Source organism: Talpa europaea (assembly GCF_964194135.1).
Source record: "Talpa europaea genome assembly, chromosome: 7".
Classification (NCBI taxonomy): Eukaryota; Metazoa; Chordata; class Mammalia; order Eulipotyphla; family Talpidae; genus Talpa; species Talpa europaea.
The window spans coordinates 62,042,558-62,060,605 of record NC_140074.1 but is presented as its reverse complement, the minus strand read 5'-3'; the positions used below and the strand labels follow the sequence as shown (position 1 = coordinate 62,060,605).

Sequence of the window (18,048 nt, the reverse complement as noted above, 5' to 3'; positions counted from 1 at the left end):
GGGTTTTTCTCTATTGCTTATCCTTAGTGACGATAGTCTATGCATATTTAACATTGGGTATTTCCCTGTGTTCTTTTAAAAGTCTAAAATGGGGCACTGAAGTCTATCTAGATAAAGGAAAAGGTTAGATTTATAGTAGATTAATTTGTTGATTAGAAATTCATCTTCCTTTGAGACCTAGGGAAGGAGGAAGCACCGGCTTCAGAAGTAAGGAAAGTTTGCCTCAGAACCAGAGCCTTTTTATAAGTATCTCTTGGGACTTAGTAATGAGAGGACCACTGTTACTTGGCATGGCTGCCCATATCAGAAGGCAGCTGGTAGTGTTGTATTTTTTACCCCCACATATTTTCTGGGTCAGTCATCATGGCCACATATAAATTACAAGTAAATATAGCTAGAGATTACTGGCTCATTTGGTCTCTGGAGCCAGGAACCCCTTTCCAGGAGTGTGTGTATTTTAAATGTACTCCAACTCTGCCTGGATTAGTTCCCTCCATCCCTCATTCCACTGAACTGGATTAGCATTATGAATCTGTTGAGTTCTCATTTGCTTATTTTCTGTTGTTGCAGTTACAGATACACATGAAGGAATGCCTTGCCTTAATCCTCTGTTAACCTCCCATATTGATTCTTTCCAGTATAAATTTCCAGAAACTTAAGCAATAACTAGGGTCCCTCTGTGTCTTCCAGACTGATTCAGGCTGTTTTCTATTTTCTATCCAATTGGTTATTTCTGTGGTAATCTGGCACATATGTGTCTATGTAGCCCTTCTTATCTGTAAATTGTAAATTGTATTTTATTTATCTGTTCTGGATTGTAGGAAGGATATTGAGGTGATTCATGCCTAGTGACTGTAGGGAATAGATGAAAGGACAAGTAAATAAATAACAAATTTCATCTTTTGCTGTTGAGAGATATTAGAGGTAGTTTTCTGGTTTTGAGAAGAATGATAGCAATTAAGAGAGATGCTTAGATGGAGATAAGTAAGGAAAGAAGAGAAAGGGCAATAGTATGATCCAAGGGTAGTTGGGGTCAGTGGGGCTAACCCACCCCACTCTGGTTTTCTGTAGCTGGGAGACAGTCTTGGAACTCAAGCAAAGGAAATAGTTGATGACAGGCTGGAAAAATAGCAGAACAGGTTCCCAATACTTGGAAAAGTTCAAAGAAGGAAGTGTTTCTTTAAAAGTTCTATGCAACTCTGAGGTTGACAGCCTGGACCTCTGGGAAAGCAGGAACCTAGGGTGTTACTTGGCTAGAGATTGGACAGCATTGTGCCTTCTTTAAAATTGGGTTTAGTCCCCTCAGGATTTATGCAGTTTTGACAATAAGTAGGGAAGTAAATTGTTTTCATAAATCTGATTTTATGATATCACTCCTGAGAGAGTTGATTATGCCTTTTAAGTTAGTGTTGCCCAGTCCTTGTATTTTCAGAGTTAAGTAAACTTATGCTATTTTATAAAGGGCTCTTCCATAAGAATAGGTATAACAAAAGCTCCAGAACTAGATGTATCTGGAATGTTTTAGAGGAAGGTGGTTAATTTTCTGCCTTTTCTTCATGAAAATATGAAGCTAGTGATCCGTCTTACCTATTACATATCTTGAGACTATGTAACATGAATCTCAGGACACATTACTAAAGGTTTATATAAATGAAGGAAGCACAAGGCTCTCTTTCAGAATTGGAGGAAACTGGATATTGGACAGGATATTTGACTTTCATCCTGATTTCTTCAGGACTGTCTGAGACTTTTGCTTGAAAAGATGCCAAACACTTTATGTCTTTTTAAGTTTCATTCACCTGGAGGCTTAGTGTTTGGAAAGAGGATGGACCCCAGCGTGGGCTCCTGGTTCAGGTATCATTTCCTGGCTGTGTGACTTTAGCTATGTTGCACAATCTTTCAGAGCCTCAGATTTCTCACCCTTGAAATCAGTTAATGCTATCTGCCCCAGACTATCAATATATGAAACTGTATAGTGCTCTGGTGCTCAGCATCTAGTAGGCTTTCATTAAGTCCCATTTCCCGCCTTGCCCCCTTGTGTTATCCTGGAGGCCATCTGGCGGATTGCCACAACCATATCTTGTCTCCCATACCGTACTACAGGCTCGGTGCCCAGTCTTTTACCTTTTGGGCAGCTCTGTGTACTCTGACTATTGGAAGCAGTTTAAGGTTATATTGCTTAATGTCTTTGCTTGGCAGAAAATATATTGGACCTGAGAACACAGCGTATGAGTCTTAGGCTTGCCTGCTTATTTTATTTTTGGGTTATCGTGCTATTTATATATTCATCTGTCCAGCCCACATGCGATAGAACAAGGTAATGTGAATTATAAGTACATGAAAAGCAAAGAGGAAGAATAAAAGTAGAAGTAGGCATAAAATGCCTCTAGGAATAAGTTGGGTTTAAAACAGTGAACTGTGGGTTCGCTCATTTCCTCAGGGAAGGCTGGTCACCCTATCAGCCATCAAGAAAGAGGAAGGGCACCCCTGTACACAGACACCTCACTTCTGGGCTCTTCATTTGAATTGACAGTGTGATAAACAGCAGCTCTCCTCTCCATCCAAAGTCCCTGCCACCCCCCACCCTGCCCAGGCCAAAAAAAATAAAAAGTGTGTGTGTGTGTGTGTACTGGGACTAAGAAGAATGTCAGTGTTGTCTCAGGGCAGCCATGGAATTTTGTGTTGAATGTCATACCAAAATAGTTTGACAACTTTTCTTCTTATTTGTTGATAAAAATAGACACTGAAGGAAGAACATAAGAAGGTGCTATGATTCTAAATAATCAGAACCTCAATGATCAATGGAAACTCGAAGATGAAGGATAAATATCAGAAGACAGAATAAAAATCAGAATTTGTAGTTTGTAGAAATTGTTGTCAAACATTGCCTGTTTCTTAGGAAGACAGCTTTTCTGAGAGTATGTGGCTCACCCAGCACCCTCAGTTAATTTTGAGCAGTGCGGTAAGATTTGGGATCAAAGGACTGGGACGGAACATCTAATTCCATTGTTGCTGCTGCTCAAGATTTGTATCTGGTGATCTCTGGTTCATCACATTCACTATTATGAAAAGTAGCATTTTCTAGTGGCTTAAAAGTGTTCAGGTACTGTCTTGCATACGTGAAAACTAGGTAGTATATCTACAGGAAGAAAGATGTATCTAAAGTGGCCAGGAGGCAGGCATTGGCTCAGTCACTGTAGATGCTCAGCTAATACATTTTGAATGAAAGAAAGGATAGTGAAAAATTTTCTTAACATGAAATTTCTAAAATGAAAAAAAATTCCCCTTTTAAACTAACTTGCAATGTGGAAACACTCACATCAGTCTTTTGATGAAACTTGGGACATGGTTTACGACAAGTAATTTCGTGTCTTTTTGGGTTTTCTTAATAAGCGATAATGGAAGATTTGGTTATACATTTGCTTATCTGGCACCTTCTCTTTAAGATATTTAGAAGGATTTTAGAAAAGCATTCTTTCTTACACATGTGGAAGTCTGACACTGTTATTTTTGGGGGGTATCTTGCCTTTCTTGAATCTTGAAAGTGCTAACTAGGTTCCCTGGGTAACTGTAAACATGGGCCATATTTATTTTCTTATGTTTCATACTGGTCTGGGAATTTGTTGTTGCTCTAGTCCTGGTTCTGATTAATGAAATGTGTGACTCTTCCCTTTTCTTCTTGCCTCAGATCCTTCATCTGCAAACGGGCAGACTTGAACTGGATGATTTGAAGATGGTATTTCTCTCTTGCCTTTTCCATAAAAACTGTCAGTTCTCAATTGTGGGCTGTTCAGTTCTTTTATTGTTTGATGACAGATGGCTTCTTCCCCTGGTACACACTCACCATTTTTACAGCTTCAAACTGCCTCCTCAGAACATATAGCAGCATTGAATTCAACTTTATGTATATATCCCACTTTATGAACTTCCTGTGATTTGGATACTGATACAGAAGTCCTGGCTTTGAGCTGTTAGATGCCTTATCTACCAAGTTCCTCTCTCATTAAGCTTGTGATTGGCATTTGGGATAGGGATGTGCTTCCATAGGCTGATCCTCCCAGGCTAAATGTGGTGTTCCTGTTCTCTTGCAGGTACGCCATTTCTCCTAGCATGACAGCCGTCTGATTAGCAACCACAAGAATTTGACTCCTGTGTCTGGAGCTGTGTCTGGAGCTGGGGTCTAGTCACTGCCCGCAACTGCCGAGCTGCCATGGCCTCCGCCTCTCCTTCCACCCCAGTAATTTCACAGCCCCAGGTAAGTGATTGAATCTGGCACAGGTTTCAGCTAATCACAGTTTTGTCGAATAATTAAATGGATTTTTAGGAAGTGCATTTGACCTTAAGGATCATGTGTATCTTTCTAATTATCATTTGGTGGGTTTTTGGATAGTAGTTCTTTGTAAGGGAGGCGCTATTTAGTTCAAAAGCAGCTTCCATGATGAACAAGTGATTTTAGTGAACTGGCGTCTGTTTGCAGAGTCTTGGTTTTCAGGGCTTAGGACGTCTGACTGCTCTGTTGACATCAAACTTCATATCTAAGCAGTCAGTAGAAAATCCTGCTGTTTCCCTCTCTTTGCTTTCTTGGATTTAGTGAAATATCTCAGAACAGATCTGAATGCTCCCTCATTGTCCTCCCTCTATAATGATTTTGTTACTTTGACCTATCTAAGAACTTTGAAAAGAAAATATAATTCTAGACATTGCTGAGCAACAGTAATACAAGTTACTTTTTCTATCCAATGAAGGACAGTAATATGACAGGAACATTGTATTTGTGCAAATCATTTTACGGTCTGATCTACTCGAGTATTAACAAAACTCTTTTGGTTTCAGCTGGCAGTGAGGTCCTATGGGAAATGGACTTTGGAGTCAGTAGGTCTGAATTCACATTCTCGACTGCTGGATAAGGAGGCTTAGTCATGTTAACCCTCTGAGCTTCAGTTTTTCTCACGTAATCACACCTCATAGATGGCTATATAGATTAAATGATAGAATACTTGGTAAGGTGTGTACCCCATGGGGTTCTCATTTGCTGCTTTTTCACCTCCTCTTCCTCTTAGTCTGTGACCTCCCATCTCATTCATGACTGTCATTTTGGGCCAAGGTTCAAGAAAAAGTCTACAAGAGAGAGCATGTGATTGAAATTTGAATATTGATGATAGAGAATGTTGTTCCACATTTTTCCCCTGGTAACATTGTGCCGGCTACTGAATTTTATAATTATTTCAAGTAAGAGTGTAAGTGTGTCAAGTGTGGAAAGGAAGAAGGAGGGGAGAGAGGAAGTTGGGGCATTTTTACGTCATTTACTATAAATGCTTTTTCCTCTGCTAAAAGACCTTGGAATTTTATCATATGGATAAAGTCCTCGCAGCTTCTTAAAATTTAAAAACTGTTTGCATCATTTTCCAGTATGTTTTGTATTCCCACCATGACATACATTTCTCTTGGTAAATGGATCATTTCATTTGCTTTAGGTGTTTGGTTTCGGTTCCCCCTCAGTCTGCTTTTTGATGCCTGAGAGATTTGGTGAGTGGGCAAGGTAATTTAGTGCTTGCTACCTGAGGTCAGCATTTCCAAGTCCACGATAGTTGCTGAGTTCGGCTCTAGTACTGGCTTTCTGGCTGGGGCATTTCAACATCCCAGTCTTGCTGCTGTCATTTGTCAGCATTTCTTACAATATCATCTTGCCTATACTTCTTCTCTTGACACATGCGACTATCACCTGGTGAGTAATATAAAAAATTCTTTTCTGTCATTACCATCAATTCTCATGTATAAATAAGAGAAGCAAGTCACCCCAGACATAGGAAAGCACTAAGGTCACTATTCATGGAGGTTGACCATAGGTGGGCATTTCTTTTATAACCCCCTGAACCCATTTCTCCCACCCCAACCCTTGCCTCTGTTAATTACCAATCTAGTCTCTGTGGCTGTGAGGTTGGTTTGTTTACTTAGTTTTAGATTCCACATATAAGGGAGATAATATAATAATTGTTTTTCTTACATTTATTTAAAATAATGCTATTGAGGCTCATCCATGTGGTTGCAAATTACAAAATTTTATTCTTTTATGATGAATTGTGTGTGTGTGTGTGTGTGTGTGTGTGTGTGTCTACCCACTCATTCATCAATGGACGGACACTTGTTTGTTTCCATATCTTGTCTATTGTAAATGATGCTTTAATGAACATAGGGGTGCACATATATTTTCAAGTTCATGGTCATTTTCTAGTTACGAATGCTCACAAGTGGAATTGCTGTATCATATAGTAGTTCAATTTTTAAGTTTTTGAGCAAACTCCATGCTATATTCTGTCAAAGCCATTTTACTTTCCTATCAGCAGTGCCTTTTCTCCACATCCTTGCCAACACTTGACAGTTCTTATCTTTTTGAGAATAGCTATTTTAACAGATGTGAGCTATTTTAATAGCACATAGAAGGGTTGATTTGCATTTCCCTGATGATTAGTGATGTTGGGCATTTTTGCATATACCTGTTGATGATCTTTCTGTCTTTCCTGGGAAAATGTCTAGTCAGATCTTTTGCCCATTTTTTAATTGGAGTGCTTGTATAAATATGTTTAAATGACTCATTTAATTAAAATGTTTAATACTGCCCAAGGTAGAAAGAGGTCATACTTAAACATAAACACTCAGGGAAATATGTACTCTTGTAAATTCTCTGTGGGTAAGTAAATTAGTGCAGTCACTCTGTGGGGCAATTGAACAGTATCTATTAAAGTTATATACCTTTGCATAAATCCTATTCCCATCTTAGTATCAAACCTTAGAAAAATACTTGCAATGAGCCCAAGGAGGCATACATAAAGATATTCATTGGACCATTAGTTGAAGACCAAGAAGTACAGCATTTTCTGACTATCTAATAGTGGAAGAACTTAGTCAAATCATTGATTTGACTTACATTCCATGCAGAAGTTAAAAAATTATGTACATAAAATATGTATTTCTGTACAACTGTATCTCCCCAAGATATTTTTATGAAGGGAAAAGAAAGCAAGATGCAGAATAATAGTTACAGGAAGGTACTATTAAAAATGTAAAACAAAACCATATACTTTTAGGGATCAACATATGTGCCATGAATGTAAACGTGTGGTAGAGGCCTACAACATACATTGTCAACAGGAATGACATTGCCCCCATGAGGGCAAATATTAGATCTTGTGAGATGAAAAATATCTCTCTAAAGTTTAACCCTACTTGACAAAATCTCATTGCTTAGTATTTGATTTCTCTCATTAGGCAGAATTTAAATTTAATTAAAATGTTGACCTAGAGAGTCACCTGAAAAGAAAGTCAAGAGACACTGGTCTCGACGGCAGCATGGGGCCTCTCTAGTCACACTTCCTGGGTTTAAGTCTTGGTTCCAACATTTACTAACAGCCTGTGGGAGTGGGGGAATATTCCCCACTTAGTACCTTCATTTCCTTATCTGTAAAATGAGTATAATAATAAAGCCAATGCTGTCGGGTTCTTTTGAGATGACATGAGATAACATGGGTAAAGCTGAGAACAATAACTGGCACATATTGCTCAGTACATCTCAGTATTATTGTCCAGCAAGCTCTCTGGCAGAACCTGGGGCAACAAGAAAAAAGAAGATAAACAAAGTTTAGAAATGGAATGCAAAGTATACGGGTAGGGAGATAAAACAAAATTACAGTGCTGTGCCACAAATTCCATGCTACTTAAGAGGAAAGTACAGCACCCAGAAAAGACTTGAAGCATCAGGGAGGGATTACTGGAGGAAGGTCATCAGGCTGGGAGTTCATCAGTGAGCGTAAGTTATTTCTGGAAAAGGAGAAGAAAGAGCATGCGTGACTGTCAAGTCCCAAGCTGAGAGACAGCAGTATGTTGATGTTGACTGAGGATAGTGCTGTGAGGTTTTAAGCAGTGCTATGCTAAAACTGGCTCCGCCAGCCCACAAAATCCAATTGTTAAATTTTCAGACAGTTTTAAGCTGATCGACTTATGCCTGTAACTTGAAATCAGCCGGGGTGGAGTATTAATACCACGGAAGTTGGCAAACACACTCCGTCACTCCTAAGAACCCATTGTTAAATATTTATTGGCATGCTTCTGGTTGAAGAGAAGATGCATGGATTAGGTTCTAATGTTGGAGAAGATTTTGTAGGGTCTTGTGTCCTTATTTAGGAATTTAACATAAATCTTGTAGAAACCTGTGTAACTTTTGAGTCTTAAACCTGGGTTCAAACCGAAAGTTATGACAATTTTGTTGAACAAGCTCATTAGTCTCAAGCAGGTTAATGAATCCTATTATATGTTGGGAATAGTAATAGCCACTGATAGGTGGGCACTCCCAAGCTCGCTTGGAAGGAGTTACTTATAAACTGGGGGGTTCGGTAATGGGAGGGGGCAGCTTACTCTTCTGGAGGGAGGCAGCCTTTCAGGTCGCATGGTTCCCAGGCTCCCCTGGTAAACGATGGGCCTCCTGATTATCTACATGTCAGTTCTTCACAAGTGATTTGCACAGTCAAATTTTAGTCCAAAGCTGACTTGCCCTTGTCCCCAAGGCTGTATTGACATCTTATCTCCTATTGTAACATTTTCCCAGGTTCAGAGAAGGTAAAAAACAATTTAAATACAGCATCTCCTTAGACAAGGCGTAATAAGGAGTTCACTCAATCAGCTTAGACTGGTATTGTCTGGCACATCAACTTGCATTCTTTCAGGGTGAATTCAGGGACCGTGTAAAGATAAATCCACATTCAAGTGTGAAAGGCCTGATAATCCTTTTTGAAGGCAAAAACAACAATTAAATTTTTTTTTTTTTACTTTTGTTTGTGACTCTATTCATTTGGTAACAAAGAGCATTTTTCTAATCAAGGCTGCCTAATACTAGATATAAACTAATTAATATGAACAAATAGCCCTTGATTGTTTGAAACAATAATAGGGAAGAAAGCTTTCATTGTCACTCCTGCTGGGATCGCCATTTAGTTAGTGAAAGATAGGCCTTGTGCTTTGAAGTAAGACAAGTTTGTCTTCTCTGCTTCACTCCTGACTAGACTGTAAGATGGATTTTTGTTTTCTTCTGCTGAGAGAGCACCTTGTTCTTAGAAGCTGGGTGAATACTGAGGCAAAACTGGACTAACAGCAGCAGGAAAACTGTGTTTGCAGCTGATTTATGGTTCTGCAGGCCAGACGCTGATAAAGTTTCCTTACCCGAAGAAAGCTCCAGACAGGAACACGTTCATCATTATGTTCAATTAATGTGTTCATACCCTGTGGATATGGTGGTGGTGGTGTGGGGGAAACTTACAGGGATGGGAGAGGGATCGGAAACCAAAAAATTTTGCCACTCTTAATGACCATTTTCTGTTTCTGTAACTCTGTTTCGCATTACTTTAATTATGGTTCTTCAAGTTACTGTGGGTAGAGTATGGATTAAAAGTTTTATTTTCCTTTTGAATGGAAGGGTCAATAGTTCAATACATGAATGAGGAATTTGGCCTCTCTCAAACCCAGGACTGACATTAGAGTCCAGAATAGGTATTTGGGAATTTCACAGGTATTCACGTCTCACAGATGTGATTCCAGTAAATATTTCCATCAGTGTTTTACAGGGTATTTCATTCTGTCCCTTATTTGCTAAGTGATTCTTTTGGTTGTGAGCCAAGGAAACAAAGATATTGCCATGTTGACAAAGTGATTTCATTAAAGACATGAATTTTCTTAACCAACAACTGTGCTCCACTTTTTTTTTAAAGATTTATTTTTATTTTTATACAAGAACTGGGGTACAGGCCAGATGCACGGGAGGGTGAGAGGATTCACCAGAGACAGAATGGGGAACAGAACAGGCAGATGGACTGAAGCACACTGCTGAGGGGAGCAGCGGGCAAGATAGGAGAGGTCTGCCGTGCCATGTGGGATTCTCCCTGGCCAGCCGGGAATTAAACCTGCACTGCAGAGGCTGTGGACAGCTTCACAGCGTGGCGCTCAACCTGCTGCGCCAACAGGGAGGCCCTGCTCCACATGTTCTTACCTAGTGTTCTGATAGAACCCAAGTAGGTCTCTCGTTTCCTACTGGAAGACCGTTGTTTTTGACTATTACCAATAGGTTATCCTAACAAAATCCACCATCTTTCCAAAATCCATTTTAGAGGTTTTATTTCTGATAGAGTGCAATCTTTGGGATTATAGCAATTGGTTTCCATATTAAATAGGTTGCTTTTTTTTGAGATTATAAAACTTCTGTTTTTTAGAACTTTCTATTATGGTACTTTTCAAACATTCACACAAATAAAAAGACTAGTATAATTTTGAATTCCAATGTTCCATCACTGAGATTCAATAATCATTAACATTTTGCCATGCTTCATTTTCTCACATTTTGGGGGAATGAAGTATTTTAAAGCAAATCCTTGGCATCACATCTTCGCATCTCAATCCTTGTGCATCAATATACACCTCTAAAATAAAATTCACTCATGCAATCCTAATACCATTGCTGTTACACTTAATATTGGAAACAATTCCTTAATATAATTCTATACTCATTCCTATCAGACCTCTTTAATTGCTTTTCTAAAAAGTGTTTTTGCAGTTGGTATGTTAAGTATTCTCTTTTAAAAACTTAAATTAGTTTGCTGTAATGCATAAAGCTATTCAAAGCCATTCTTAAGGCTTAAAAGGGTAATTTCATTACTCATTTCCCTCTCTCCCTTATTCTCTTAGTGAGAAAATAGATTGAAATATAAGCCAGAATATTTTACCACTGAAGAATAAAAAATGAGAGATATTGAAAGGGTCATCTGCCAAAGTAAGGAGATGGTTGTAGTTGTTAAATTATCAGTCTCCAGAATCCTTATTCTGGAGTGGATATTTTTGTAGTGCTGTCTTTTAGACTAAAATGTGAACAATTAATTGCAGTAGAACATGTGCTTTCAGTACCACACAATAGAAAGAGAATATAGTCTTAGATCCAGGTGAATTTTGGTTCAAATCTAGGTTCAAGTCCCATAGTTAGGGGATCTTTCAAATTAGGGGTATTTTGTAATTCTGAAACCTAGAATTAAATAATATACACTGTGTTTACAGGTTTAAGTGATGTAATGTCTATTAAGTGCTTTATACAGTATGAACTCCCTTAATAGATGCCTGATATATGTTAGCACCTTCTCTTTTCTCTATAATAATTCTGGGAGTTCTTTAGAGAAAGAGTGATTTTCTCTATGCGTGGTCTCTGCATATGATATGCTTATGTAGCATGCCAGGAGATCCATCAAAGGAAAGCCAAGTTAGATAAACACACTATGGAAAGCTCCAACATATTGCCAGGAATAAATGCATGTGGAGGTAAACATTGAGATTTTTTGACTTACTCCATTTTGGACCATGTTTCTATTAGAAGTTAAATTTGTTCTCATATTGCATTTTAAATTCATCTATGCCCCCTTTTGTGTTTATAAACTTAGATAAAGCTTGGGAGGATATCTTGTTTCCAACTCCAAGGGCACAGTTTGAGTTTTTTAAGACAGGGGTGTCTAGATTAAACTGCAAATGAGACCTGACACGTTTGTTTCTTTTTCTTCCTAATGCATCCTTTCTAATTGGTTTAGTTTTTATGATTAATGAGGCTATCGTCTATCCTTAAAGGGGTGTGGTTTTCTCCCTCTCACTGCCTATCACAATGGTGTTTGCCTATTTTCCTTCTCACACTCATAGCTTCTCCAACTATTTTTCTTTGAGCTTTTATTGCACCTTCTCCATGAATAAACACTAAGGTGGGACAACACCCTGCTGTTTTTACCTGTTGGAGAGATCATAATCATAGAATTCAGGGGATTTCTGTGTTTTGAGTACTGTATTGATGTAATAAGAATGTCATTTTAATTTTTACTTTCTTATAATTAGTCTTTTTCCTGGTCCCTTATTTAGGTTTTCTAAATTCCTGCTATGAGTGAGACTATCTGGTATTTTTCTGTTTCTTTCTGGCTTATTTCACTGAGCATGATCCCTTCTAGCTCCATCCATGCTGCTGCAAATTGCATGAGTTTTATCTTTTTTGATTGCTGAGTAATATTCCATTGTGTATATGTTCCACATCTTCTTGATCCAGTCATCTATTTCTGTGCATTTGGGTTGTTTCCATAGCTTAGCTATTGTGAATAGTGCTGCTATAAACATAGGGATGCAGGTCACACTTTGGGGTTGGGGGAGGAGGGATTAGGGTCAAAATAAGGGGGGTGGGAATTGTATGGGAACTATAAGATGAAAATGCATACATTGTGCAAAAATGAAAAATTATGTGTGTATGTATATATATATATACATATATATGTATATATAAATAAATAAAACAAAACAAACGAACAGACAAATACAAACTTTGAACTCTGACGACAGAACTGAGACTAGCGGGGACGGGGGCGGAGGAGGGTAGATGAGAACAAAGGGGTCCCCATGGACTATGGTGAAAGATTTTCAGTGCTTTGGTGATGGGCATGGTATAATAACACAATTCCAGATGTATGAAACTTCACCCCTAAAACATATAGAGTGTTGTAAACTCCTTACCTCAATAAACACAATAAACTTTAAAAAAAAAATGTCATTTTAAAAAATCAACCTTCAGGGCCTCCCCAGTGGCGCAGTGGGTTGAGCGCAGTGCTGTGAAGCTGTCCGCAGCCTCTGCAGCGCAGATTCGATTCCCATCCGGCCCGGGAGACACTCACATGGCGCAGCACACCTCTCCTGCCATGACCACTGTTCCCCTCAGCGGTGTAATTTGGTCGTCTGCCTGTTCTGCTCCCCACTCTGTCTCTGATGAATCCTCTCACCCTCTCGTGCCTCTGACCTGTACCTCAGTGCTTGTGTAAATAAATAAATCTTTAAAAAATAATTTCTTTAAAAAAATAAAAAATAATAAAAAATCAACCTTCATTTGCTGTGTGATGATACCGCCATTTGATCATTGCATAGCACCTCTTAAGAACTGCCCTTAAGTTACATTTGACCCATTTCATAAATGATTACTCTAGGTAGACTCAGGCTGGGAGAGAAGTGATAACAGTTGTTACCTGCCCCTTCGCATCAGACAAAATGTTGATGAAGGGACCTTGGAGCAGATTGGAGGAAAGCAGTGTTCAAAGATTCAGATAAGCTTTGGGAGCAAGAACTCCAGTCCTCTGGGGAGAGGGTAGGAGCTGGTTGTTAGTGAACTGGGTAACCATCTGCTTTCAATATTTTCACAGGGAGGAGCCTTTACTGGGCACCATAGGGAAATTTGGAAGCCTTAGTTCAGGCCTGGAATGAAGGGCCATTCAAATGGATTAAAGTTTGCACCCCAACTCTTTTAAGGACCTTGCATACACTAGAAGTGTTTAATATTCAACAGTTAATTGTGGCTGACCTCTAGCATGCTGGATTACGTGTGGGGAGTGGGTGGGAACTCAGGACTCAACACCACTGTCACGCGTAGAACCCACTGCTGTGAGAAATGACAGGAGAAACTCAGTTGCTCATCATCCCATTCTCTCTAGTTCCCTTTTCAAGGTTAACTTGAAGAAATAGTGCTGACCCCACTGATAGGATTCTACTCCCCAAGAGTGGGGAACACAGAAGACACAGGGTTCTGTGATGATTGTTGTCCTAGTTACACCATGAGGCTTAACTTTCAAATGGCTTATCAGGAATATATAGAACAATATACTCCTTTCTTCCTTTCCCCATTTTATTAACAACAAAAACCTTTTTGCTGTGATTCATACTGAATTAGATGTTATGTATACATATATATGTATATGCCAAGTATACAGAAAAAATGTAGAGAGAATTATAATATATGGTATGTCTATTACCCAGCTTTGTAAAATTTTGCATTTTGATGTAATTGCTTCAGAATCATTTGGACATAAATACATAAATAAATGAATAAAATAATGAATAAAATAAATAAGACAAGTGAATCATTATAGATAATGCTAGAGCCCCTTATACTCCCCAATTCTATTCCTGCCCTCTTGGCTCAGACCATAAATTGATATTTATCATGTCCTTACATTTATGTTAATAAATGTCTACATAGGAACATATGGACATGCATAGTGCATACTGCAGGTTTTTAATATTCATAAGAATTGTGTACTACATGTATACTTGTGAAAATTGCTTTAGTCATCAGCATTCATGGGCTCCACTTTGTTCATTTTGATTGCTTTGTAGTGTACCTCCCTGATCAGATTGGATTTATCCATTCTACACTTGACGAATAGTTGTTGCTTCTGGTGCTTTGATGCTATAAAAGAATGGCAATGAAAATTATTATGCATGTCTCCTTAGGCCCATTGTGAGTTTTCCTAGGGTTAGAATCTTCAATCATATTTATAAATTTTAGTAGTTTTTGTTTTTCAAAGCAGCTGTACTAAAATTTAATACCTCCAGTGATGTATATAACAGTTCTCACCAACTCCTGATTATTTCACACAGTTCATTTTTGTCAACCCAATGAAATGATCTATTGGATCTCTCTGCAGTTTGTATTTAACTTTCTGTGATTCCCTATAAGGGTAATTATCTTGTCGTGTCATCAGTGGTCATTAAGTTTCCGCTTGTGAATTGCTGGTCCCTGTCTTTGCTTACTGGATTGTTTAGCTTTTCCTTTTGGTTTGTAGGAAGTCCTAACATTTCACTGTAAACTAAGCCTTTCCTGGCTACATTGCCAAACTTCCTACTAGTCTTTAGCTTTTCTTTTCACTAATTATAAAATCCTTTATAGCACAGAATTCTTAAATTTTTAATCAGTCGTATTTTATCGATGGTTTGCTTTTGTTTAGAAAAATTCTCCCATTTATGGTAATAAGTATGCATATGGATTTTTATTCTAAGAAGATTTGTTTAACAAGTGTATTTATATTACCTGATGTTGACTTCAGGCATAGATCCTCTGTTTCTTTTTTTGATACACTTGAGCAGTTCTGCCGTTTTCTCCATTCATGGGTAAAGCCACACTTCTCAAAACAAGGTACCATATTAAAGTATGTGCTCTAGCTCTCAAATCTATTCTATTAGGCTATTTGTATATTTTTGTATCAATATCATATGTTTTAAGGCTTGCACTTTAAAATGTGGTATAATGGAAGACATCTATCAAAGTTCTGTTTTCCAGATTACCTTGAATATTCTGGTTTTTTTTTTTTTTTTTTTTTGTGCTTCCATAACTATGTTCAGAAAGCCTTCAAGTTCCATGAAAAACCCTCAGATTTTCCTTTTGTTACACTAAACTTAGATGTCAATATAAACATTTTATTATTTGGTTTTCTTACAAGCCTTTGAGTATTTCAACTTATTCCTAGAAATATTAGAACTTTTGTTGTTATCCATGTTTTCTTGAAATAATTGTTTTCCTGCTGTTTCTATTCTAAGAATACCATTGGGCCTCCTCTGGTGGCGCAGTGGTTGGAGTGCTGGGTTGCGAGGCTGCCTGTAGCCTCTGCAGTGTCAGTTTGGTTTACATAGCTGTTTTTTAGAAGTATAGGCTCTCTCCCTTCCGGTGTTGTTACCACACCACACCTACCACCAAACATCTGTATTCCACCACCCACCATTCTCTGTGTGCCTCCCCACATTGTCTTCACACCACCCCCTCCTGCTCCCTCTCTGGTAGCCTCAGTTCTAGTCCATTTCAAGGGTTAGTTTTTCAGTTTGGTTTTATCTGACCTTTAGTTTGTTTTCTCTGTATTCTACATATAAGTGATACCATCTGGTATTTGTCTTTCTCCTTTTGACTTATTTCACTCAGCATAATCTCCTCCACTTCCACCCATGTTGCCACAAAATGGCAAGTGTTTAGTTTTTTTTGATAGCTTTGTGTATTGTGCACAGATACATCCCATTTTCCTAATCCACTCATCTGGATTTGGGCACTTAGGTTGTTTCCATAGCTTGACTAGCATAAGTAGTATTATAGTGAACACAGAAGTACATGTTTCCCTTCAAATTAGTGCTTTTGTAGTCTTTAGGTAGATACCTAAGGAGTGAACTTGGTGGGTTAAATGGTAGATTGATTTTCAATCTTTAGCGAAAACTCCATACTGTTTTCCATTGGGGCTAGACCCATCTACATTCCCACCAACATGGTAAGAGGGTTCCTTTTTCTCCGTATCAGGGTAAGAGGGTGCCTTTTTCTCCATATCCTTGCCAGTACTTCTTGTTTCTGGTTCTTTTGAGATGGGCTGTCCTCACAAGTGTGAACTGGTATCTCATTGTGTTGTTGATTTGCATTTTCTTGATGGTCACCTGATACTTAATCTAGCAAATTCGCTAAACTCGCAATACAGTTTGTGCAATACAGTTTGTTTATAATTATCTTGCATTTTCTATGGAGCTGTATATATAATTTGTGAAAAATAACTAGTTTTTTCCTCTTTTCCTTTTTTTTTGGAATTCAGTCTTGATCCTTTCATTAGTTTTTATACTCATCTTACTATTTTGGCTGTGAACACAGCACATGGTTAAACATAGCACATGCTTAAAGCAATGGTAATTAAGCTTTGTTTTACAAGGGAATACTTTCATAAAATACTATAATTGCCAAACACTTTTTATCAAGTTAAGGAAGTTCTCTTCTAATTCTAGATTGCTAAATTATCTTGAAAGGGTGTTAGATTTACCAAACAATTTTGCCATGTTTATTGTTTCGATCATTTGCCTTTTTTCTTCCCTTCAGTTTTTTCATGTAATGAATTATATTACCAGATTTTGAAATGTTAAATGGTCTTTGCATCTTAAAAAAACCCCTATTTCATCTTGATCTTATATGTGTGTACATTTCAAAACAAATGGCAGTAAAATGCTGGACCATGCTAACATGTAAGATAGTAGCAGAAGCATTGGAGTGAATGCTTATCAAAGGGACTGGGTTACCTTTAGACTTATGAATATGTATGTTAAAATACCGAGAATGAGCATTAAATAATAGAAAGTATAGCTCTTGAGCCAGATGGTAGGGAAAGGGGGCAGGAATATAATAACATCATCAGTTCCTTTCTCTTCAATCTGATATTTGTGGACTTAATCCTGCTGCAGACTATTCTCCTGATTCTACATGGTAACCCTTCTGTCCTTTCACTTGTTTGGATAATGAGTTCATCCTTAGTGGGGCTGATTTAGGAGAATCATGTGTAACTGCATTGATATCTGGCCTTCCAGAGAGGTTTGATGCTTGCTAGTGCCAGGCACGTGGAATGGGAGGGGCTGGGGATATCACCCGCTCAGGATACAATTAATGTTATTTTCTCCCCTGTGGGTTCTTGGGTTTGATAGTCTAACTTGTATGATCTATAGAGTTTGGGTCATGATTTCTTAAGAGAGTCTTTTAATTTATTTGTTCAGTGGCCTAAACTAACACAGTCAAACTTCTTTATTTTCCCCAGTGCAACTGGGTAGATTATTATTATTATTATTGTAATTTTTTCCTCTATTTTACTGATACTAGAGATCTTCAAGACTCCTAACACTGGGTCTCACATCTCAGGGTTTTTTTTATTTTAATTTTTATCCTTCAGCTAAGATAGCAGAAGAGATGAATTATTGTACACACATTACATTCAGCCAACTGAGAACAGAACTAGTCAGGGATGTCATAGGTCCAGAGCAAAGGATCAAAAGGTTTTGGTATGAGAAAGGTGGTCTCAAAGGTGGTCACAGAAATCAGATGGTAATGGATGTTCTAGATTCCTTGAGACAAAACTCTAGACAGTAGCATGCAACCCAACAATCATGCCAGCATTCCTGGCTTCTGGCTTATTTCTGCTCCTGTGGCTTCCATGGGTGCTATAAGTTTACTTTCCCTCTGCCTCATCTTTCTTTTTCGCATGTCAGCCTGCACATTTGCTTCTTCCTCCTTTTGGCTCTTACGGTACAATCCAGGGATATTCAGAACACTATTTGATCAAACTAGTGGTCATATTTGCTAAGAATTTTTTAAACTAAGTGCAAGATATAAAGAAAAAGGCGGGATGTGAGCTGTCTTCAAGAATTCTAATTCTCGGCATCCCA

At 38.2% G+C, this 18,048-nt stretch overlaps 1 protein-coding gene across 1 annotated transcript in view; it reads left to right on the top strand.

The window, feature by feature from the left end:
* Nucleotides 1-4,210: 4,210 nt before the first annotated feature.
* Nucleotides 4,211-18,048, top strand: part of LPAR1 (lysophosphatidic acid receptor 1) — a gene marked incomplete at both ends in the record, with an annotated part of 66,009 nt that continues 52,171 nt past the window's right edge. The window contains one exon of the mRNA XM_084236396.1: nt 4,211-4,255. Within this exon, the coding sequence (XP_084092522.1) occupies nt 4,211-4,255 (45 nt within the window). The remainder of the gene's footprint in view (nt 4,256-18,048) is intronic.